This window comes from Arachis ipaensis, chromosome B09 (genome assembly GCF_000816755.2).
Source record: "Arachis ipaensis cultivar K30076 chromosome B09, Araip1.1, whole genome shotgun sequence".
Classification (NCBI taxonomy): domain Eukaryota; kingdom Viridiplantae; phylum Streptophyta; class Magnoliopsida; order Fabales; family Fabaceae; genus Arachis; species Arachis ipaensis.
In genome coordinates this window covers 48,097,833-48,123,820 of record NC_029793.2, presented here as the reverse complement: position 1 = coordinate 48,123,820, position 25,988 = coordinate 48,097,833, and the positions used below count along the sequence as shown (strand labels likewise).

Here is a 25,988-nt window from a genome sequence, read left to right as displayed (position 1 = left end):
ATGAACCCCTCTGTTTTTGTAGATTTGCCATCCCATAAGCATGCTTTACCATTTCTATGAAAAATACAGGAAGCTCACTTTGAAATAATTATAAAAGAAACTGAACTAAAAATTTTGATAAATAATGACAAATAATGAACAACAATCTAGAACAAGAAAAAATCTTACTATCAATTATTACTCGAAGAATATGCTTACATGTTTATCATGTGAACACAATTGAATTAAGTGTATATATGGCAATTCATGATTTTGCTGTGAAACTAGTCTTACAGTGAAGATGATTTTTAATTAATTATCCTTGTGTATATCATTATCAATTCAATTCGATTACCATTAAAATGTTTCAAATTTGTGTCCGTGATTTCACCAACCTTCCAATAATAATCGATGAATAAATAGTTAACCATATATAGAAATAAAATGACATCAAACTCAAAGCTAAGGCAAGCATGCCCAAAATCATACAATTATATTTGACAATGTTCAAAAAATGAAAATGAATTGAGTTGTAAGGTGAGTGCAATGTGCCATAATTGTGATAGGTATGTTTTTCATTATTTTATCATGTTTAGTGATTATAGGGACATATATGTAACATATGATAATTTAATATGTTAATATTTTTAGTTCCAATAAGATCATTATTCTTTTGCTGATTTTTTTTATATGTGTTTGATTGCAAAAACTCCACAAGCAACATATTATAATGCCTCAAATCCAGAAGGATCAACTCCTATTGAAAGTGACAATAAAACTAATGTTAAGAGTGTTTTTATTGAGTTTTTCAGGTCTATTGCACCTTTTATGTTGATACATATTGTTAATTATTTTCATAGGATACACAATGTTGATTAATTTAAGGATATGTGATTGGTTGAATTATTATTCTTTGCATAATCTAATTTGTTGATTTGATGTACCAAGTGCAAACTATAGGGATGAGCGGGATGAGCTCTACAAGGAGTGTTGTGAAGCTTTACAAGGTGGGTTTTGAGAAAGATTTCAAAGCCATTAAAAAAAGAATTAGAAGAAGTATTTGCCAAAGCTGACGCCAAGTTGTTGAAATGGTAAAGCCAATAAACTAGTCTACAAAATAGGGATTCCACAAAATGTGTCTAATTGAATTGGTTTCTATATTGGTATGATTCAATTGAAGGTTTTGAGAGTATTTCATTTTTTAAAGGCTTGAAATGAATGGAGAGGAGGACGAATCAGGCGCAACAGCAACAGCAGTGTTCATAGGGGACGATATGCTACTTGTTTCGCATATTGGCGACTTATCTGTGGTATGTATTATCGATCTTACAAAAATTTTTGGATGCAGAGTATTCTGTTTTTATTTTTGAAATAGAGCTTAATTTGGTGACACTTAATTGCTATCTCTTTTGATTTTCAGGTTTGAATCTTGACCTTCAAACCTTTAATGATGATGAAGGGGTGAAAGGTGATTAAGAATAAAGATTATATTTAATGATGTAATTTCTTTATTATGGTGTTAAATTTGTAATGATCAAATAACCTTTGTTCTTATTTCAAGTTATTTTACATTGTATGAATCCTATGTTTGTATTTTAATTTAGGTATGAGTAGGGGTGGCAAACAGGCCTAAACCCGACAGGTCGGCCCGCGTAACCCGCCAAAAAAAGTGAATCAGGCTGAAAAATTGGGACCGCCAAAGAGCAAAAGCTTGCCTAACCCGCACTGCTTAAATCGCGGGCTTTGGTGGGGTGGGGTGGGTTTTTCCTCCGGGTTTGATTTTTTTTGTCAAGGGGATTGTTTTGCAATTTTTTGCCAAAACCCAACTTCTCCCAACCCATTTTACAAGAATATGAAGATGAAAATTGAGTGTTTTGGATTATGTTTTTGTTGCTTTGGAGACAATATTATAATTATGTTTTGGATTATATTTATTTTGTTTTGGAGATAATATTTATAATTACAAAGACTTTAATGTTTGTGAATATAAAAAATATAATTTTTTATACCTTTAGAAATTATAAATTTATTAATATGGNNNNTACCCGAAGGAGCGGGTTAGGATAGAGCAGTTAACTACCCATAGAAAAAGATGGGGTGGATAATAATGAAATGCAAGAAGAGCAGGGTGAGTCGGGTAAAAAAAAAAATTCTCCCTACCCGCCTCACTGCCACCTCTAACAGATAGCAAGCAATTTGATAAATTAGAGACCACGTAAGAGCACAAAAGTGAAAGCTACTAATAGGTGGTTTAAGCATTATATTCGTTAGTACATTGTGGTATTAACTTGTTCTCTCTCTTAATTTTGAATTCTATTTTCTTTTATTCTCATCTGTCTCTCCTCTGTTCTTTTACACTGAATTTTCCTTACTAATTTCTATTCTCAAATTCTGGACAAGTTCAATTGATTGTAGGAATTCATGGTCACATTTCTCTAGTGTTGGTGTGTCTTATAATAGATACTTTTTTTTCTTTATACATTTTTATTGTTTCGTTAGTTTACTATTTCATTGATGAGTTCATGTTTTTGCATCATTTTACTACTGTACTGGTTTAATTCTTTTTGGATAAAATATATTTTTTATCTCTCAAGTTTGATAAAAGTTTTAAAAATACTTATAAATTGTATTGAGGGTTGTTCTTATGAAATTGTTGTTGAATTGGTTGAAAAATTAGCCGTTAGAAATATATTTGATAAAAATAAAAATTTTTGGAATAAAATTAAAATAAAATAAAACTTAGAGTTATAATTTAAAACTTTTATTTTATCAGTGACAAAAAATATACTTTACCAATTTTTTTTTAATAAAATTCATCGATCACCTTTCAAGTAAATTTATCACCATTTAAAATTTCTGAAGGTAGTAATAGTAATTTACTGGAATAAAAACAAGGTTAAAGAAATATTACGATGACAAACTTGGGAAGGGGGTTAATTAATTAAAAAAACCCAACCATATCTAGAATCTATTTTGTATTATTACAAGCTCTCACTCACTCCGCTCATGGCCTCTCTTGGAAGTAGTCCAGGTGGTGGCAACAAGAAAAGGAAGCGATCATCATCCAACAATGGTGACAATAATGGCAGCTGCTGTAACTGCCGAAGGATTCAATGCATGAACCTCTTCTGTGTATGCCTTCGTGCCGGAGACTTTTGCAACGATTCTTGTTCTTGCAATTGGTGCTTGAATATTTGGGAGAATAAGGATTTTGTGGACGAGAAGAAAAAGGAAATCGAATTGCGTGATCCACACGCATTTCAACCCAAAATTATTTTTGGTGAGAACGAAACAGCAGCATGGCACAGAAAAGGTTGCAACTGCAGAAAGTCAAAGTGCAAGAGCAACTATTGCGCTTGCTTCCGTGCTGAAGTTGGTTGTTCTAGTCGATGTCGATGTGAGGGTTGCATGAATAAGTATGGAAATGGAATCATCAAAGATGAACAAGAACAATGTGTTTTGACTAATAATAATAATGGCGGCAATGACGTAACGGTGGATAATGAATCACCATCTTCTCAATCTCATCATCCAGTTGCCGACAATGATTTTTTTGATCAGGTTTAATTTCTCTTACTACTTAGATATTTTTGTATCTGATGAAAAAATTAATAGTTCTTTAGAGTTCAAGATCACTTTGTTAGTGAGAATTGAAAGTGAATTATTCTTGATGAAACAAAGAACTGTTCTTGATGAAGTAAAGAACAATGAGTATCAATAAGTAGCAGGGAAAGAATCATAGAAGAGAGAGAAGTATGAATGTGAAATCTGAGTAGTATTAAAGAAAATGATGAACAATTCAGTCATACATAATGTAATAGCTAGTTACCCTTTGCATATGTACACTGTTACAAGAACCAGTATAACAGGAAACTGTTATAACTGCCGTAACTAACTCCTACTCTTCTAACTCCTTATTCCTCTTTTCTACCTTGACTACTTCTCTGATCTGTCTACTGTTGATTCTCACATGATTAACTCTTAATTAATTAATACTATTAGTTAATTTTTTAGATGAAATCAGATTTTAAGATTCTTACCTTACATGTAGTTGTTATATTACTATATATTGCTGTTAATGTATAAGAATCTGACTTTTTCCCTAAAACTAGAAGTAGTAGTAGTAGTATCTAGTATGTCCTTATTTTTATATTAACATTCATTTCCTATAACTAATTAAATTGTTTTACGATCAAATTTATGACTTACCTTGTCCTTGGAATAAAAATATATATACATAATGCAGCTTTCTGAACTAGATGCGGATATGGTTATTAATGAGGAAGACGAGGCAGAGTGTTATAGACAGCAAATGTTACTGGCCGGCGACGGCGAGAATGGAATCTACAACGATAATATGGATACGGCATCAAATCAAGTTAACCATGTTCCTGCTGCTGCTTCTTATTATAATTATAATGTTTATGGAAACATAATACAAGACAACGTTGCTGCACATAATTATCATCAAACTCTAACCCCAGAACAGATTTTTCGGGTCGAAAACAACACTACTGAGGAACAGAATACTGACATATGCATGTTGCTTGATGATCCTGATTTGCAGGGACCATCACCTTTCAGCTTTTATGATAATAATATTGTTGATGAGCCCTCATCAGTTCATAATTTCTCGACGACGGAGCCAATAATTCAGAGTAGTAGTCAGCGGTATAAACCTCAGAGTAAGAGTTATGGTGATCTTTTTCAACAAGAAGCATCATCATCAGGGGGAATGAATCATCGCCAACATCCATCATTACTGATGAATGCACAACATCAGCGGCAGAATGATGCAATAAACATGCAAGCTCATAGTTATTAACCACCATCTTCATGGGCAATCTTCTATCTTCACTAATGCTGGTGATGTAGAACTGCTGCCACATATGAATATGTTTCTGCAGCACAATACTAGGCATCAATAAGCCAGCTTTCAACCAAAGTTTCGTTCTTTGTTAAGTTTCAAAAACTTGAACTACTTTTTTGTTAGGTGGATGCTATCCTAAAGATTTTTTAATTGATTTCATGTGAAGATATTTTTTTTTATTATTAGATGATGAATTGTAGGTTTTAATTTTGATATATTATAAAAATATTATCTTTATTTAAAATATTGTAGATAAGTTACATTTAAATTAAGACATTTATTATTATTGTAGAAATTAATTTGGAGGTAATATGTCTATATATGATATTACGAAGAATTTTGCTAATATTTATTTTTTTTAGTAATTACTCTATTTGAAGTGTAAATTTTAAGAGACTTATTTGTCATTTTAGGTTTAATTATTTTATTGGTTTCTATAATTTTACTGAATTTTTAATTAAGTTCTTATACTTTTTTAACTAGGTCTTCTTATTATATTTTAATCAAGTATTAAGTGTATATTCGTTTTATTTAATGAGATATTGCGTTAATTTCAACCTTTCTTTTACAATAGAAATTTAATTACAAAATTTGATATAATATAGGAACCAATTGAAAAGAAAAAGTATAAAAACTTATTGAAAAGTCAATAAAATAATAAGAACTGGCAAAGTAATTAAACTATTATTTTAGTCTAAAATAAAATAGAACTGCACAAAACACTAACAACAGAAAAAATAAAATGTTCCTCTAAAACAACATCATTACTTCATATACAAGCCTCTAATATTTGTATTTCTTAATTAATATTGTGGTGGTTTTGGTACTTATATCGGCTAATATTAATTAATGTTGACTACTTTTGATGCTTTTGATCTTGAGAAATTGAGAATACTTGTGAATTTTGACTTTTTGAATTTTGAAATGCTTGGACATTGCTACGTCTTGACTGAAAGATGTTTTTTATCACAGTTATACTTTTTTTTATGCACTACAAATTATTAATTTCTTTATTGAAGTTTTCTACCATGATAAAAATATTTTTGGATACTTAAAGGATCCAGATAAGTAATGGAATTGGGATAATATCAGAGCTCTTATAAATATAGATTTTTAAACTTTTTTTATTATATGAACCCAACATTTACTATAACAAGTTAACAACCCAAAATTTAGTGACAGAGACAATATGTTTCAGTTTTACACCCAGAATTTTGTATGCTTAGCACATTCATAATTTTTACTTGTATGGATCATTGAGTTCCAGTAGTAATATTTAATTTTTTCAAAAAAAAAAATGACTGTGATCTAATTTTTTATATAATTCAATAAAGAAATATGAGTCTACAATTTAATTATCGAGATATTTTAGTCTTTTTAAAATTTAAAATTTACGATTTCTAATATAATTAAATAATGATTAAAGGGTATATATTTTAGTACTCTAATTAAATATGAATTTTAAGAGTATTTTTGTCTTTTTAAAATCATATTCAATTTTTCAATTTCTAATACATAAAAAAATATGAATTAGTCCTACGACGATTTTTTTTTTTTTTGGAATTAACTTTCAAAGGCTATTATGTATTCTTGATGAACACTAATCATAAGAATATTTTAGTCTGTTTAAAAGTTGAGATTTACAATCTCTAATACAATTAAACAAGTTTTATTAAAAGGCTATTTAATCGTTTAAGGTTCATCTTAAAAAATGATTTTAGTCTTTTAAAAATTAAGCATAAGGATATTTTTATCTTTTTAATATATAAAATTTCTAATTTCTAATATAATCAAACAATCTTAATTAATTCTGTAAATTAAATATTAATTAAATTATATATTTTTAATGAAATCTTTATATTATTTTAAATTTTGTAATTAAATCTTTGTTGTAGCAAAAAATTAAAGTTAACAAAATATTTTCAAAATAAAATGACGTTCATGTTAAGGATATTTTAATTGTTTCAAAAGTTTGAATTGTATTTTCTAATACAATTAACTAACATTTATTCTAAAAATATATTTTAGTCTTTTTAAGAATATAATGCTAAAAAGGTTGTTTTGGTATTTTATAAATTTACTATAGGGTGCTTTAGCATTTTTTTTAATATTAAAATAAAATTCATAATTTTTAATAAATCAAAGAATATTAATTATTTCTATAAAGATNNNNCATTACCTGAATTATTAGTCTTTTACTTAATTCAACAGGCCCTTTTGTAATTACCATAATTTTAAGGCTAAATTTTGCAAATTTAGATCTTTTGGTACGGCACCAATGAGGACAACTAATTTAGAATATACTGTTCTAGTTTTTTAAGAACTACTAATTTAGATAGACAATTCTTTCTTTACCGATATCCTCTGTATAGAATAAACATGATAAGATTTTAGAATAAATATAAAAAGTTAGTTTTTAGCTATTAAAGGGAGTTATACGGTATAGATTTAAGTTTATAGATATTCTCATAATATATCTTTTTTTCGTAATACGTGTACAATTTTGTCTTTATATTGAAGAAGTAGTTGTAATCTATAAAATTGGCCGGGTAGTTAGGTCCAAGGAAGGGAAAGTCATTCATGTTGAACCCTTTTATCATTGATAACAGTGACAGATTCAAAATATTTAAAAGTCTAATTATATAATGTTTATATGTAAATGGACCTTGGGTTTTATTGTGGTGAAATTGACTTGAAATTTTTTCTTAATTCGTAATTAAGAGTGAACAAATTTAAAATAAAAAAATTAGAGAATTATGTATTTAAAATGTACATTGTCTTTGATTCTTAATTAGACCAAAAAGTACAATTCAACTCCCTTATAATATGTTTTAGTCATATGAGAGAAATAAAAACTTGTGTCATATTTGGTTTATTTCAACTCCTTTAATTTTCTTTCCTATTTAATTATGTCATATTTAATTTATTTTATTTTTCTTGCTTTAATATTGCAAAAACTAGTTAATATTATTCATCTTTAATTATCAATTCACCTCCTGTAAGACCCATAATTTTCAAAAAATATTATTATGAGTTAATTTTAATTTATTTATTTATTAAAGACTTTATTTTTAGAAATTATTTTATTAAAAGTAATTAAATCAAGTTTTGACAATTAAATTAGAAATTTTATTTAACCACCGATCTGTCTTGAAGCCGTCTTTGCTGAGCCGCCATCGATGCAAGGAACCGCGCGCGAGAGAGAGGAGTCGTCGAGGGAGAAGAGGTCGCACAGTGGAAGGAAGCGTTGCTGCCTGCTCTGCCGCCGTGGGTTCGCCGTAGCCGTGGAGGACGCTGGAGTGAGGGTGAGTCAGAGCAGAAAGAGAGCAAACGGAATCTGAGTAGAGAGAGTGAGAGACGCGATGGAGGGATGAGGGAGGAGTTGCCGTTGCTACTGAACCGCCGTGGAGCCCCATCGCCATCAGATCCATCTCCGTTCCTGCTGCCGTGGTGGTGGCAGTGCCTCTGGTCGCCGGAAAACCACCACTACTCCTTCAGCCCCGCCCCTGTTTCGTTAGGCTTTGCTGCTTTTCATGGTGAGACTGAACTTGTTTTGCCTCCTTCACCATGTCAGTTGGTTTTAGTTTCACCTAATATCCATTTCATGTTAATTTTAATTTGTCAGAATAAACTATTACTGTTCGGTGTTGATGTTGCTGTTTGTAATACCCGGTCTAACCGAAATTAATTAAATAATAAGTTAAATAAGAGCGAATATGGTTGGAAGATTTGGCAATTGGAATTTGATAATTCAAATATGATATTTGGATTCAGTGAATTTTTCCGAGTCGGAAAACATAGTTTTCTGCGTAAAAGCGCGCAGTGGAATTTTGACCGGCAGTACCGGCTGAGATCTGTCTGGTACTACAGCTGAGGAAATTGATTATGGGTAAATAATATTAATAAATGAGGAACTATAATTAGGGAAGGTAGAAATATTTAAAGTGCAATTTAGAGCGCTAATCTTAAAGGTTTTGGCCCAAAATTGGGCCAATGGGCAAAAATAAGTGAACCGGGCCTAAGTGGGCTCAAGACCCAACATATATAAACATTAGTTATGAGCATTTCAGCTCATTTTGCCCTAAAGAAGGGGTGTTGGGCGCTGAAATTGGGAAGAGAGAAGAGAAGAGAGAAAACCTAACCTCACTGTTACACGTTTTTGGGTAATTAGTGTTGAAATCTTGTGATTTTAGATGTTTAGGGATACTGCAACATGGATTCTAAGTGGGTTCTATCCCTACTTCATATGGGCTGAGGTAAGAAGTGCTCAAACCCTTGTGACTTGTCATTTTGTGTTTGAGTTTGAGAAAGTGTCAACATGCGAGTTGAGGAGGCTTGATGTTGATTTTGGTATATTTTGATTGATTTCAAAGAAAAGACTGAAATTGGCATGTTTTGATTAATTTTGAAAAGAGTTGAAAATGGCTTGTTTTGAAAATGGCACTTTGTAGTTTTGTATGGAAACATGGTTTTGGGGCATACTTTGACGGGACATAACCTGGACTACGGATCTCTGTTTTCTGCCAAATCTGTTTAGAAATAAAATTGGATCCGGGATGTCCATGCCATTCGAAGGACGGGTGAAAAACGATTTAAAATGAGAGAGTTATGTCCGTCGGAAGATTGGGGGTTGAATCTGTAAATTCTGCAGCTTTTAACTTCGAAAATTTTTAGCAGAACGACCCTACGCGCGTAGGCGCACCTGGCGCGTGCGCGCCGTTCTTCCAGAAAGCACCATCCACGCATGCGCGTGGTGTGCGCGGGCGCGTCGATGCGCTGTACCAAATGCCCAGCTATTTTCCAGAGAGTTGTGCCAGGGTCGTGCCAGTTTTGTGCCTGGGCGCAAGAGCACCCACGCGTACGCATGGCTGACGCTTGCGCGCCGTTTGGATATTTTTCAACCCGCGCGTTCGCGCGTATGACGCTTGCGCGTCGATGAGTTTTTGGCCATCCACGCGTGCGCGTGGAGTGCGCGTACGCGTGGCCCTGTTTTCATGCCAAAGTTGATTTTTGAGTTTTTAAAGCCAAATCTCATACTTCTAAGCCTCCTGAGTTATTGCTGAGTTACGACAAAGCCATTATGGATTATGGCTGAGTATAAAGGCATATATGATAAATTAACGAATATGATAAATGAATAATGATGAAAAATGTTGAATGTAAGCATGCTTGTGTTTTCTCTCTGGTTGTAAGGGTGACAGGGCACCGATACCCTCTAATGGCGACAGGGCGCAGATACCCTCTAATGGGGACAGGGCGCAGATACCCTCTAATGGCGACAGGGCGCAGATACCCTCTAATGGTGACAGGGCACATATTCCCTCTAATGATATTAATACGCAACAGAGAGACTGTGCCCGGGTTAGCTACCGGACATGTCGGGTTGGCTTGATAACCGACAGATGATATCATCAGCCATAGGGCAGGCATTCATCATTTGCATATGTTTGAATTGTTTGGGTTTGCCTATTTGTTTTGGATTTCTACGTTATATATGCTAAGTTACCTGATTATGTGCTAGTTGTTCTACTTGTACCCTAATTGTGTATTACTTGCCTGTATTGCTTGTGTTTGTACAACTGAGAAGCCCCTCATGTTGGTGTCGGTGGAGGTTGAGGGCTGTTCTTGATGAGATGAATTGATGATGCGATTGCATGATGATGGTGATCATTAGTTGAGATGATTTGAGCTCCCTGGGTAGACGCAGTGATGTGGTTTCACTAGTTCCAGGGAGGGCATGATATATTGATATAGAATTGTTGAGACAGCACGACTGATGATGGCTTTGTTTATGATTCTGATCTGATTCGTGGGAGAGTCAGCGAGTTTGGAGTCATATGAGATGTTATCTAGATTTAGTATTCCCTTACGACAGATGCCTATTTATAGATTAGTGAGAATCTAGGCTGGATACTTGGTGAAAAGGAGTTTAGGATGCTTGGTGAGTTTTTATTGCAGTGCATTGTATTTATTTGGCACTTTTACCGTACTGGGAACCCATGGGCCCGGGGTTCTCATTCCGTATATATCTCTTGTTTTTCAGATACAGGTCCAAGTGCTCAGAAGTGAGTTGTGGGTCGTCTGAGAGACGGCGAAGATCTTTATTTCCTCTACTTTGTGTTTGATTAGAATCTCTCCACCTATGTTTTGAAAAGATTATATTATGTATTGAACTCTTTTAGAACTTGCCTATAGAGGCTCTTATGTTTCCTTTGGGAGAGATTAGGATATACTATTGTCATCTACTTTCATACTGTACCCTAGCCGGCCTAAACTTCGCGGGTCGCGACTAGTGGCTATTTACTTATGTTATATATATCTATCTGTTATCTATCTCTTAATCTCCTCTACGCCTTGTCCGTATATCGTTTTCGGCTTCACGGTTTATCTTTTGTTGTCGAAACGTGAGTGATACGTCTTTGCGATTTTATTTCTACTCTTTTCAGGCTTCTCGATTAATACTCTTTTCGAAATTACCTATATTTATATATTAAAAATCCACCTGAGAGTCGTACCACCGTAATATCATTGACTTATGACTCGAGCATAAGGATTTGAATACTAGGGTGTTACACTGTTGGTACTACTGCTGGTTCTAATGCCATTGCTGCTGAAGCTGCTGCTAGTTCTGATTTTGTTATCTTGGTACAAATGGTACTGGTCTGATCTTTCTCTTAGGTTTAGTCGATTTGTATGTCCTGTTTTATCACTTCCATGGTTTCCATGTTCTGATTTTAATTCTAGTCCTTACTTGGTCTTGACTCCCCAGGTTGTAATTGCTTTTAATTCCTATCCAATTTGAATCTTCCATTTTGTTGCAACCATGGCCACTGCCGTTCTAGTTGCGTGAGAGTCGTAGCCGCTGCAGAATAAGGTGAAAAGAGGGTTTATCGCATTAAAATCGCTGCGGGTTTGATTCTTTGAGGTTGGGGTTTTCTTAAAATCTATTTTATATTACAGAGTTGTGATAAATAGATATCGATGCAAAGAGATTTACTTCTGTGATTATATTTGTCTTATGGATGTGATGGTTTGTTGGATTGAATTATTGGGTACTTGATTGCGTGAGTGGTGTGTGGTTGTGGATAAAAATCGGTTTGGAATGTCATTTACTTGATTATTAAGAAAGGTGAATTTTCTTGGTTGTAGAGTTTACTTAGTAATATAAATGAAACGATTTTGGAAATAATTTGAGATATGAAAATAAATTGATTCTGGGAGCGGTTTGATTGTGAGTTGGTTTAATTTTATGAATGATTTAATATTTGAGCTGATTCGATTTTAAAAAAAGTTTTACTGTTAGAATTGGTTATTTGAAAATAATTTGACATTGGAACTGGTTCAATTTTGGAAAATGTTTGAGATTTAGAAATGGTTGAGAAAAGGTTTGAGAAATGGTTGGATGGGACCCCTAAAGGATGGCAGTGTCCGAGTTTTAGAGGAGATGCTGCCGAAATTTTATAAAATTGAAAGTTTTATTTAAAGTAATTAATTAAAAAGATTTGTTTTTAAGCATTATAAGTTTTAAGATTGATTTGTCTATCAAAGAAAGAATTTTGTTTTGGAATTGAGATTGTTAATGAACAGAATGAAAAAGAGGATGATGGGGATTTTATTTGAAATATGGCTTTGAAATGAACTTGGAAATGAGATTTAGATTGATGAATGATTATGATGTTGAGAATGTTGAGATGTAAACTTTGAATTATTCACATGGCTTATGAATTTGAAATATCTGAGATACGAGGTTCCCTGGATTAAGTGCCGTGGCTTGCCGCCACGTGTACCAGGTTGAAAACTCGATACTCTGTTGACCCTACGACGTAAGTGTGTGACCGGGCACTATAGAAATTCCTGGGAATGTTACCCCCATTGAGTAATATTGATTATTTGAGAAAAAGCTATGCATAGACTCTTGGGGATGCACGTCGGGGGACAGTCTAAGTACAATTCAGACTTGTTGAGTTGGCTGGATAACCGACAGATGAGCCTCATCAGCCATAGGACAGGCATGCATCATATGCATTTGTATGCTTTGCTTGAGTTTGAACTTGTTTTGGTTTGCCTAATTGCTAAACTGTTCGTAACTGCTACTTGAACTATTTGCTGTAAGTGCTGCCTACTTGTGCTTTCCTTGTCTGCCTTGCCTGTGTTTGTCCTGGCGTGCTACATTTGGGATTGAACTTTGGTGCTGAATTAATGATTGTGTTGTTTGATTGCGTGGTTGGTTTCTGATTGAGATTTTCTTATAAGAAAGGAAAGGTTTCGGATTTCTGAAAGATGAAACATTGTTTCTTTGAAAAAGGTTTTGAACGATTACCTATTGGTTTTTTTAAAAGGTTCATAAGACAATGATAATCACTGAGCTTGAAAACAGTTTTCTTATTAAATATTTTCTTATCACAATTTTGAAACTCCGTGGTGAGACCGTGTGGTTAGGTTCTCACCCCCTACAGCTTTACCTTTTCAGGAACTGTATGAAGAAGCATTAAGAAGAGTTATACTGCGTTTGGTTTATATTCTGTTGTATTAATTAGATTATTTCATCCATCGTCTTTGTTATTACAAGTTTGTAAGAGGGATAGGAATTGTATGTTTTATATGTATAATATATTGAGTTATTACGTAAGGAGTCTTGTATATGAATCTATGCCTGCTTGTATTTTTCTTAAGAGAAAGTATTTATTTCTGTTTTTTTCAAAGAAATCAGCGATACAGTGTCGAGTCACAGGCTCCTATTTTAATATTTAGTATTTAAAGTAGTCGTAATACTTCTTGCTATCAGAGTAGCGCAGCCGGAAGTGTAACTTCTGATAGTGAGGGTGTTACATTATGGTATCAGAGCGTTCTTTCCTGTAGAGCCTGAGGAATGGACCGGTTATGCTTCAATTGCATACTCTGAGAGTCTGTCATGTAGTAGGTCTTGTTTGAATAACGAGAATTAGAGCGTTATGCACATGACGGTGCCATTAGTCTTGCATTGCATAATTCCTGGTATTAAGTTTGGCCGGCTTAACACTAGTGAATTTTTTATATGGAAACACCAATGGGTTATCATAGACGATATGCGAGTCATAGATAATGCGTGTCACGTGGTTCGCGGATGCTATTGTTCGCTTTTCATGCTTGGTTTTGATTTGTGATTCTTGTTTACGTCGCTTAGGTTGGGATATCGTTTCTTTTTACTATCCTCATTGAAGTTCCTTGACTCGGATTCCTTTCTTGAACCATGATTGATCATTCTTCGACCGTATTTCATTATTCGTCTATAACCTTGTTTGATTGTATTTTTAAGAATTTGCCTGAGTCTTTTAAAGATATCTGTCTTTATCATTGATTATACTCTTCTTTAGGAATCCTGTGCTCATTGATCCGATCTTGAACTTGTTTTGGCATGATGCATGATCCTTAAATCTTGAGAAATTTGAACCTTGAGAATTAAGATTCGAACTAAACTAATTTTGTAAATTGATTCTTTTACTTCATGACTAATATATATCTTGTACTTACCATATTCTTGATTATCTTCTAAATTCTCGGCATCATAATTCTTGACCTTGAATTTCTCTACGTAATCTGTGTATCTCCTTGACGTGATCTGAGCTTATTTTGGATTTAAAAAAAAAATTTAGAATTGACTATTTTTCTACTTAATTCTGTTACGCAATCATCTTTTGAATTTTTTTTATGTGACCACTTTTAATTTAGTATATATTTTCCTACATGGATTCAAAAATTTCTTTATATGATTTAAATCTACTTATCTGCATTACTTCACCTATTCTTTTATAGATATGTGAAAACAATTTTTATTTTGGATTTTCTTCTTTGACTATAACTTGATTTACTTCCAATTTTATCACCATTTTTATACGTATACTTTTGTGATTTTGCACCTGAGTATTTTCCAAGACTCTTAAGAAAATATTTCTGCTCATAGCTTGATTAAGTTTTATTTTATAAATTTTGCTTATCTAATTTTAATCTGAGTTGTTTTGATGCAATACCTTTTATATTTCTTTTGAAAAAGTGAATTCATTCTTTTTTGAGTTTATCCATTCCTTGTGGACGCTACCATTGATTTTTAGTATTCTTTTTAACCCAACTTAGATTCGGTTCAAAAGAGTGCACCGTTCTTCCTTTTAATTGTTCCTTTCGAAATTCTTAGATTCAAATTCCTTCCTAGGATTACAACTTGAATTCTTACCAATCTCATATTTATTTTTATGCAAATTCTTATTTTATTATGTAAAATGTCTTTCAAGGTTTTCGAGAAAATATTTTATCCTTAGCTTAACTAATTTTCATTTCACAAATCTCACATAATCTAGTTCGACTTGAAATTGTTTTAATATGACGCAATATTTATGTTTTTATCAATTCTCTTGAATTTTCTTAATAATTGCCCTGTTCTCTTTTAGTATTTCTATTGAAGTTCTTTGAAGTCAAAATTCTTTCCTATTTGTATTTCAATTCTTTCTTCTGACATACTTCACGACTCTTAACCATCCTAGTTTGTTGGTGACTAGAACCATTCCTTCATATTTTTGTAAACCTTGCGCTTCTCTAATTTGGTTTCAGTTTGTTTTGATCCAATTTACCACTACCCTTCTCTTGTTTTCTTTGGAGTTTTTAGATTCAATATTTCCTGTTAAGATGCGAAATGACTCTTTCCGAAATGTTTTCTCATGTCCATACATTGTTGCTTAGTTGTAATTCTATGCCTCCTTCCGAATTCATGTGAATCTTATTCTTATCACTTACTCTTTTCTTTCTGCGATTTGTATCTCTTTAAACGTACTTAATGAACTTTAATATTATTGAATATCCTTATAAGGTGTGATTTTTAGTATATTCTTGGATTGTTTTAAGCCTTTTTAAATAAGGTTTGATTTATTTTTATGTAAGATTGTTTTTGACTCTGCGTTCTTTTATTTGGGCTGTGCCTCTTTTGCTGTAAGTTGAATTTGTTTTGGAGCGATACAACCATCCCTTGAAGTTTTAATAAAATCACTTTTAACTTAACTTACACTCCCTTATTTTGAAAATTTTTGTATGCGATTTAAATTCGTTTCATTGTGATGCATCTTCTTTTTCTTTTATAAGCAAAACTTTATTTCAAGTTTTCTTCCAACAAAATCGTAATTTTCATGCATACTTAACATAAAAACGAAAAAAAAAAAACATAATAATAGAATTTTTCTCTTAGCCAAATTAGTCTTTCCTTTCTCGAATTTTATGTAGTCTGTTTCGACTTGAATTTATATTGAAATAATGTTACATTTATGCTTTTATTATTCTGTTGAAAGATGTTTGTTACTTATCTTTTTTTTGTAAAACATAAAATGATCTTCCCTTAAGATTTCCATTCTTCAAGAACAATGTTTGAAAATATTCTTAAATCAAACTCGAGTTCTGAGAGCTTTGTTTTTAGTTTTGGATACTCTTCTTTTGTAAATCTCATATTTGCTTAACTCAGCTTGAATTCGTTTCAAAATACTGCATTGTTTTTCATCTTATTGGTCTTATTAAATTCCTTCGATTCAAGAGTTACCCTTAAAGTTATCAGTTGATTCTCTTTCCAGTACTCTTTATTGCTTGTTCATCCTTGTTTACTTGTGATTTCCACAATTCTTTCAAATTCTCGCGAACATGGTCCTTGTTACTATTCCTTCTTTTCTATGGTCTATTATCCTTTGAATATATTCGAGATTAGTTTTGATGTTTTGTGCGACTGTACGCTTAGTAAACGACACAGTAGTCCTTTAGAACACGTTTGATGAACACAAAAGGTGAAATTTGTAAACATACGACGTAGCAAAGTGTTGTGGAATCTTGTTTCATGTGAAAGAGTTTTATTGATGTTAAGTTTGTAACTACTAAGATTCGCAAAGTATTTGATGAGGTTGAGAACCCTCGGATGAATTGATTGATGAAGTACGATTGAGAATGGTGGAAATAAGTTATGTTAAAGTTTAAATAGTTGAATCTCTGAAGTTGATATAAGATCAGTATGCGGACGTTAAGCACATCATTTTAACCCCAGTTTGTTTTATAGCCTTTTGCCGCCTTGCTTTACCATCACATGTTTGAAACATATCACCTTGTATATCAAGCCTATCTTGTAACTTCTGTTTCGCATTACATTTATATCCTTTATACCTTTATGCCATATGAAAATTCTGGTATTTAAAACTATGTGTATATATATATAGGACTTTTTGCCATTTCTTTAAATAAGTTCAAGAGTGAAGTAATATAAAAATCTCTTTTATTTTGTATCAATTTTCGAGGACGAAAATTTTTATAAGGTCGGTAGGATGTAAGACCCATAGTTTTCAAAAAATATTATTATGAGTTAATTTCAATTTATTTATTCATTAAAGACTTTATTTTTAGAAATTATTTTATTAAAAGTAATTAAATCAAGTTTTGACAATTAAATTAGAAATTTTATTTAATTTTATAATTATTGACGAGCCGCCACGATGCAAGGAACCGCGCGCGAGAGAAAGGAGTCGTCGAGGGAGAAGAGGTCGCACAGTGGAAGGAAGCGTTGCTGCCTTCTCTGCCGTCGTGGGTTCGCCGTAGCCGTGGAGGATGCTGGAGTGAGGGTGAGTCAGAGCAGAAAGAGAGCAAACGGAATCTGAGTAGAGAGAGTGAGAGACGCGATGGAGGGATGAGGGAGGAGTTGCCGTTGCTACTGAACCGCCGTGGAGCCCCATCGCCGTCAGATCCATCTCCGTTCCTGTTGCCGTGGTGGTGGCAGTGCCTCTGGTCGCCGGAAAACCACCACTACTCCTTCAGCCCCGCCCCTGTTTCATTAGGCTTTGCTGCTTTTCATGGTGAGACTGAACTTGTTTTGCCTCCTTCACCATGTCAGTTGGTTTTAGTTTCACCTAATATCCATTTCATGTTAATTTTAATTTGTCAGAATAAACTATTACTGTTCGGTGTTGATGTTGCTGTTGGTACTACTGCTGGTTCTAATGCCATTGCTGCTGAAGCTACTGCTAGTTCTGATTTTGTTATCTTGGTACAAATGGTACTGGTCTGATCTTTCTCTTAGGTTTAGTCGATTTGTATGTCCTGTTTTATCACTGCCATGGTTTCCATGTTCTGATTTTAATTCTAGTCCTTACTTGGTCTTGACTCCCCAGGTTGTAATTGCTTTTAATTCCTATCCAATTTGAATCTTCCATTTTGTTGCAACCATGGCCACTGCCGTTCTAGTTGCGTGAGAGTCGTAGCCGCTGCAGAATAAGGTGAAAAGAGGGTTTATTGCATTAAAATCGCTGCGGGTTTGATTCTTTGAGGTTGGGGTTTTCTTAAAATCTATTTTATATTACAGAGTTGTGATAAATAGATATCGATGCAAAGAGATTTACTTCTGTGATTATATTTGTCTTATGGATGTGATGGTTTGTTGGATTGAATTATTGGGTACTTGATTGCGTGAGTGGTGTGTGGTTGTGGATAAAAATCGGTTTGGAATGTCATTTACTTGATTATTAAGAAAGGTGAATTTTCTTGGTTGTAGAGTTTACTTAGTAATATAAATGAAACGATTTTGGAAATAATTTGAGATATGAAAATAAATTGATTCTGGGAGCGGTTTGATTGTGAGTTGGTTTGATTTTATGAATAATTTAATATTTGAGCTGATTCGATTTTAAAAAGAGTTTTACTGTTAGAATTGGTTAATTTGAAAATAATTTGACATTGGAACTGGTTCAATTTTGAAAAATGTTTGAGATTTGGAAATGGTTGAGAAAAGGTTTGAGAAATGGTTGGATGGGACCCCTAAAGGATGGCAGTGTCCGAGTTTTAGAGGAGATGCTGCCGAAATTTTATAAAGATTAAAAAGATTTGTTTTTAAAAAGATTTGTTTTTAATTAAAAAGATTTGTTTTTAAGCATTATAAGTTTTAAGATTGATTTGTCTATCAAAGAAAGATTTTTGTTTTGGAATTGAGATTGTTAACGAACAGAATGAAAAAGAGGATGATGGGGATTTTATTTGAAATATGGCTTTGAAATGAACTTGGAAATGAGATTTGGATTGATGAATGATTATGATGTTGAGAATGTTGAGATGTGAACTTTGAATTATTCACATGGCTTATGAATTTGAAATATCTGAGATACAAGGTTCCCTGGATTAAGTGCCGTGGCTTGCCACCACGTGTACCAGGTTGAAAACTCGATACTCTATTGACCCTACGACGTAAGTGTGTGACCGGGCACTATAGAAATTCCCGGGAATGTTACCCCCATTGAGTAATATTATTGATTATTTGAGAAAAAGCTATGCATAGACTCTTGGGGATGCACGTCGGGGGACAGTCTAAGTACAATTCAGACTTGTCGAGTTGGCTGGATAACCGACAGATGAGCCTCATCAGCCATAGGACAGGCATGCATCATATGCATTTGTATGCTTTGCTTGAGTTTGAACTTGTTTTGGTTTGCCTAATTGCCAAACTGTTCGTAACTACTACTTGAACTATTTGCTGTAAGTGCTGCCTACTTGTGCTTTCCTTGTCTGCCTTGCCTGTGTTTGTCCTGGCGTGCTACATTTGAGATTGAACTTTGGTGCTGAATTAATGATTGTGTTGTTTGATTGCATGGTTGGTTTCTGCTTGAGATTTTCTTATAAGAAAGGAAAGGTTTCGGATTTCTGAAAGATTAAACATTGTTTCTTTGAAAAGGTTTTGAACGATTACCTATTGGTTTTTTTAAAAGGTTCATAAGACAATGATAATCACTGAGCTTGAAAACAGTTTTCTTATTAAATATCTTCTTATGACAACTTTGAAACTCTGTGGTGAGACCGTGTGGTTAGGTTCTCACCCCCTACAGCTTTACCTTTTCAGGAACTGGATGAAGAAGCATTAAGAAGAGTTATACTGCGTTTGGTTTATATTCTGTTGTATTAATTAGATTATTTTCATCCCTCGTCTTTGTTATTACAAGTTTGTAAGAGGGATAGGAATTGTATGTTTTATATGTATAATATATTGAGTTATTACGTAAGGAGTCTTGTATATGAATCTATGCCTGCTTGTATTTTTCTTAAGAGAAAGTATTTATTTCTGTTTTTTTCAAAGAAATCAGCGATACAGTGTCGAGTCACAGGCTCCTATTTTAATATTTAGTATTTAAAGTAGTCGTAATACTTCTTGTTATTAGAGTAGCGCAGCCGGATGCGTGACTTCTGATAGTGAGGGTGTTACACCTCCCTTTAGGTATTTTGTACTTATTCAGTAATATATTTTAATTGGATTTATTTCAAACATTTTTTTTCATTTTTATACCTAATATATATAATTAATAAAAGATTTTAAATAAAAAGATTAACTATCCAATTTTATTTAACCTTTTCTTCATTAGTTTGGCATTTTTACCAATTATAAAAAATATCGTTCATAATCCACTATATTAACTATAATTTTCAACCATAAAATATTTATCACCTTCAATAATGATTAATTTTAAAGTGTTGATTCCATTATTTAAAAATAAAATCCAAATTACAAATTCTAAAATAAAGCCAAATTATCCTAATAACATAAAATTAAATCATCCTTTATTGTAAATTTTTTCTTTTGTAAACTACATAAATACCATGAATAATCTTATAGTTTTTTGGGTTATTTAAATAGGAAAGATAAATAAATTTCTAAATTTTTAATTCAAAGATAAATAAATTTTGACTAATTGAAAATATATATAAATACATCATTCATCTTGAATTTGATCTCATAGTTTTTATTATTTCTTGTCCCTTATAAAGTTTTATATTTATGGACTCTTGCTATTTGATAAAATATTTGACTTAATTATTATCGGTTAGATTTTTATTATTAGCTTGGGTTAGAAACATGAATAATCTTCAATCATTAATGTGTATGTTCATTGATAATCAAGAGATATTAATTAATTTTCTTTCTTGTGACACTAATAACTTTTTACTGAATTGAAATTCAATTAGTAAGTAGGTCACGACATTTGAATTAGGATTAATTAAGTTTAACGGACTATTTTCAATTTGTAAAAGTTGACAAATTATATTTATTTTTTATAATTATCATGTTATGATTATTGATAATGTTAGTAATTTTTAACCCTCAATCCTAGCCAGTACTTTGTTCTTTTTTCTTCTTGGTGAAGTTACGCCATACACACACTCCTTTTCTTTTACATGAATTTCATATATCAACTTCTTAGTCATGCTTCTAAAATCAAATTCTAACATTCTACTATAATTATACTCTATGACTGCTTAACCTTCATAATAACATTTTATTTTTTATACAAAAAAAAAAAACTATGTTAGAATAATTAAACTCTTATAAAATTTCTCTTTGTATTTTTTAGCCATTTTAATACATGTACTAGTATATAAACTAAATACTATTAGAATTTAGAAGTATTTAAAATATTAATATAAAAAATAGTTAAATAAGTATGTTCCCCCTTCTTCTTTTATAGTGGGCTATGCCCTTTATTCTTTTACATTTTAATCATTGGGTTTGCTAATCCGTTTGCTCTTTCTGTGGGCTGATTCAGAGGCTCTGTCTCTGAGTTAATGTCTTCTGTTTTAGTTTTTTGAAAACTAGTAGTTGGTTTTATTTTTTCTGCTGTGATTTTGTTGTAATCCTGATGATGACTTTTATTCCTTTCTACATGCGATGTTTTTGTTGTTTTCTGAGATTGTCTTGACACCTTCTCTGTCAACTTTGTACAAGTGTCTGTTTTTTGATATCGAGACTCTTTTTTTTTTTACTCTTTAAATGGATCTTGGGTATCTAGTATGTACAGTCCTGGGTTGGATTGGACTTCTTCATCTTCGTCTGTTAGTTCTGCTTTTATTGCTTTTATAGAATTATGGATCTCTTCTTCTGAGGTGGCCGCTGCAAGGGCCGCCATCATTTGTTTTTTATGGGCTAAAAAGTGAGTTTCTTTTTTGAATGATATTTTTTCGAACCCTGAACTGTGGCTTGGGGGTTCTACTCTTTTTTGGGATATAGTAATCCAATTATCAATTGCTCTTTTACTAATTAAGTTCAGGTTAAATTTATTCCACCATTTCACTTTTATGATTCTAATTAAATATTATATACTTAGAGTGTCTTCATATCCTACAGAATCATATTCTCAGGTCATTATCCAGCATATTCCCATAGATAAGCTTATATCCATCCAAAAATGATGTTTTGTTTTTGAAATATTCATAAGTCATGCTGTCTTCTTTTGAAAAAATTGCTTCTAGTGGTCCAAACTCTTGAAACCATATCTGGAACTATTTGAAAAACTGTAGAAAAATTCCTTTTCAGAACCATATGAACCAAGAGTGGAAATTTGGAGAGAGATACAGGATGTTCCACCAAGTATCTATATAATCATAATAGGAGTAGTGTTGTGGTTCGAATTTTCTAGTAAAACTTTTACAATGAAAGGGAGGTTTTTTTCATTCTGATAATGTTATTACTTTCATAATCTTAATTTTTGAGAATATTGTATCTTTTGTGGTCGGGTCTTTATTATGAGTTAATTCAATTGATCCTGTGTCTACTAAGATAAATTCATAAAAGATTTGAAATTTTTGGATGTTTGTTGGAGGGTAATGAAAAGTATTTGGAAAAACTGTTTTATAAAGGGTTCTTCTATCCATCTTAAACTAATTTTTCTCTAAAGCCATTATTTTTAGAGGTATTGGTTTTTTATGGTAAGGATGTTCTTCAGATAATGGTTTAGTTTTAAACAAATCTGATAGCTGCAATAATGTATATCTGTTTACTGTAGGGACCTCATATTAGCTTTTAGTTGATGCTGATGATTTTTCATTTTAACAACCTGTGACATTGTCAAGGGTTTAATAGATAATTATTTAGCTTGTATTGGAGTTGCTGGTTGGTCAAGAGGTTGACCATAATCTTCAGTGCTTGCTTTTTTTGCTCATTTTTACCTTGCAAAACTTCTCTTGTTAGAAAATCAGGTAATGCATTTTATTCTCCTTTAATATGCTCAATAGAAAAATCAAAGCACAATAATATAGCTTGCTATCTAGCAAATATTTGTTTAGAAACTAGATTTTTTAACATCATTCTTTAATACACTAGGAGCTGCTTTGCAATCAATTATGATTAAGAAGGTTTTATTGAATAAGTCTTCCTGAAAACGTGAAACACATAGGACAATGGCTAATATTTTTTTTTAATGGTAGCATAATTTTTCTGGGCTGAATTTCATACTCTCGAATGATATTTAACTATTGTTCTTTTGAGGAGTTTGGAAGGACTTGTTTAAGTATTCCTCCATACCCTAATTCTGAAGCATCTGTTTCTACAATTAGACTTGTCTTAGGGTCTGGTATACTCAAACAAGGAATTTTTTTTATTAAATATTTAATTTTTTGAACTATTTTAGACATGTCTTTTGTCTAAAGAGGAGGCTGTTTTCTTAGCCTTTTATACAAAGGTTCACATAAAGTTCTTATTCCTGGTAGAAATTCGGCTACATAATTAAGACATCCTAAAAATCTTTGTAATTATTTTTTGTCGATAATTTCATTTAGAAATTTTTTTACAAATTTAACAGATCTCTTAATCGGAGTAATTGTTCCTTGAAAAATTTTATATCCTAGAAACCTTACTTTTGTTATAAATATGTCTATTTTCTTTTTAGATAGGACAAGACCATTTTCTTTTATAATATTAATAAATTTTCTAGGTGCTGAATATGCTGGTTTATTCCTTTAGAGTATACAAGAACATCGTCTAAGTAGACTATGGTAAAATCTACATATGAATAAAAAATATTATTCATAATTTCTTGAAATTTACTTGGTGCATTTTTTAACCATTAGGGCATTACATTCCATTCACAATGTCCAAAGGGTGATATAAAAGCTGTTTTATATCGGTCTTCTTCTTTTACTGATATTTGATAGTATCTGTATTTTAAATCAAATTTAAAGAATATAGTAGCCTTACTTAGTCTTTTAATTAAGTCATTTTTATTTGGTAAGGGATATCTTATCCATTTTAAGGCTTTATTTAAAGACTTATAATTAATTACTAACCTTGGAGCTCCTCTTTCGATTTTTGAAGCTTTCATTACATAGAATCTTGTGCAACTCTAAGGAGATTTTGATGGCCTGATTAGTCCTTTATCTAAGTATTCCTGGAATTTTTTTTTACAATATGTTAATAATTCTTTGTTCATTTGTATCATTTTGGCTTTAGTGGGGATATTTTTTTTCATTAAAGTCATCTTCATAGAGTAGAGATATTTCATGTAATTTTCTATAATGAAAAACTTTTGGGTTTAGGCTGCACAAGTCCTTTTTTATCCTATCTTCTATCCCTTTTATTAGAGTCTAAATTTTTTGACTTTCTAATTGTTGTTCTATTTTCTTATATACAATTTCTTGGTTCAGGAAACTATCGTGTTTCTTTTTTCTTTCTATTATATTGATTTGTGAAGTAGCCATTTGTTGTAGTAAATTTAATTCCTTCCTTTTGGATTTTTGTATAAATTCGAATAGAATAGGTTGGTTTGGTATACAATAGGTGGTTACACCATTTACATCTACCGTAAAAGGATATAATAATAGAGTGAAGGAGTTTCTTAATATAACTTGTTGAGATATTCCTTTTGTTAGAAAAAAAAGGTAGTTAAAAAGCATACATTTTTCTTACAAATTTTTGCTTTAGAAGTCTTATAGTTTATAGTCATTTTGTCATTTTCTACTTTGACAATAGTTTCAGTTATTTTTTTATAGTACTTGGTAGGTATTAATTCTTCTTGGATACAATTTACATCTGCCCCTGAGTTTATCATAGCCATAAACTCAAATTTCTCTGTTCCGATTATTATGACTGTAGGGGTATACCATTTTTGGTTAATTAATAATGATAATTCATTAATATAATTAATTGGATTTATAATTTCTTCTTCTTCTTATATTGATTCTAATTTTTCTTTTTCTTTTTGTAATCTTACTATATTTTTGCCTTCTAATTTTAGTATTCTATAATCAAGAGATATATTTTGTTGTTTCAATTCAGAAATTTCAGATTTTAACATTTTTATCTCTTCATGTAAATATTTTAAAGAAGTTTTTTCTTTAAGTGTTCTAAACCTATTATATATTTTCTTAATTTCTACCGGCCTTATTTCTTCTTTAGATTTTTCTTCTTTTTTAATCAGATCATTTAATTGAAATAAGAATTCATCTTTTAAGAAAGAATCTCCTAATTTATCTATTATAGAAATTAAAGTATTTTTTTGTTCTCTAGTTAAGGTATTGATTGACCTTTAAATTCTCTTAATTATATTTAAAGATTTTACACAGCTATCACAATTATATATTCCTGGTCCTATACATGAATTTTTCTCTATTTCTTTATCCACAAAATCATAAATAAAGAAATGATAAGTTAAATTAGAATATTAATTTATAAATAAATTAAAAAAATCACAAAACTCTTTCATTTTTTAATGGATAAAATACTAAATTGGTCCTTGCATTTGGGTGTAATCCTATTTTGTTTCTTAAGGTTTAAAGTGTCCTATTTAAATCCAAAAAAAATCATTTAGCTTCAATGTAGTCCTACCGTGAGGTCAAAGTTAAATAATTAATGGAATGCCCTACATAATAGCAGTATAAGAACAACATCAATAATCTAGAGAACAAGTACAAGCTCTAGAGGCACAAAATCAACCATAGATATATCAATATATTTATTTATCATTCTCTTTATTTCTATAGAAAATATTTCATTTAAATTATAAGAAGAATGATAAATAAATGTATTGATGCGTTCACAGTTGATTTTGTGGCTTTGGAGCTTGCTTGTTCTTGTACTGCTGTTATATGTAGGACATTCCGTTAATTATTTAACTTTGACCTCACGGTAGGACTATATTGGAACTAAATGAAACTTTTTTGAATTCAAATAAGATACTTTAAACCTTAAAGACCAAAATAGGATTACATCCAAATGTAAAAGACCAATTTAATACTTTAATCTTTTTGAATTATATAAGAGAAAGCTCTCTTTGATTATAATATATGAAATTAGTTATCAATTTTCTTCATCAATTAAAAGTGTATATGCCATAAGCCATAA

At 31.7% G+C, this 25,988-nt stretch overlaps 2 protein-coding genes and 1 long non-coding RNA gene across 4 annotated transcripts; all 3 read left to right on the top strand.

Annotated features, from left to right (window-relative positions):
* Positions 2,947 to 5,008, top strand: LOC110267050. Its single transcript, XM_021112172.1, has 2 exons — positions 2,947 to 3,540; positions 4,226 to 5,008. The coding sequence occupies exons 1-2, from the start codon at positions 2,986 to 2,988 to the stop codon at positions 4,802 to 4,804; spliced, it is 1,134 nt and encodes a 377-aa protein (XP_020967831.1). The 5' UTR covers positions 2,947 to 2,985; the 3' UTR covers positions 4,805 to 5,008.
* Positions 11,454 to 13,363, top strand: LOC107617048. Of its 2 annotated transcripts, none has more exons than XR_002354286.1 (3): positions 11,454 to 11,503; positions 11,619 to 11,774; positions 13,320 to 13,363. It is a non-coding gene; the product is annotated as an uncharacterized LOC107617048 (long non-coding RNA). The 2 variants fall into 2 exon arrangements; XR_001614772.2 differs by having other exon boundaries at positions 13,306 to 13,358.
* LOC107617097 lies at positions 17,350 to 19,763 on the top strand. Its single transcript, XM_021112123.1, has 3 exons — positions 17,350 to 17,894; positions 18,010 to 18,165; positions 19,711 to 19,763. Exons 1-2 carry the CDS (start codon positions 17,529 to 17,531, stop codon positions 18,040 to 18,042), a joined length of 399 nt encoding a protein of 132 aa, XP_020967782.1. The 5' UTR covers positions 17,350 to 17,528; the 3' UTR covers positions 18,043 to 18,165; positions 19,711 to 19,763.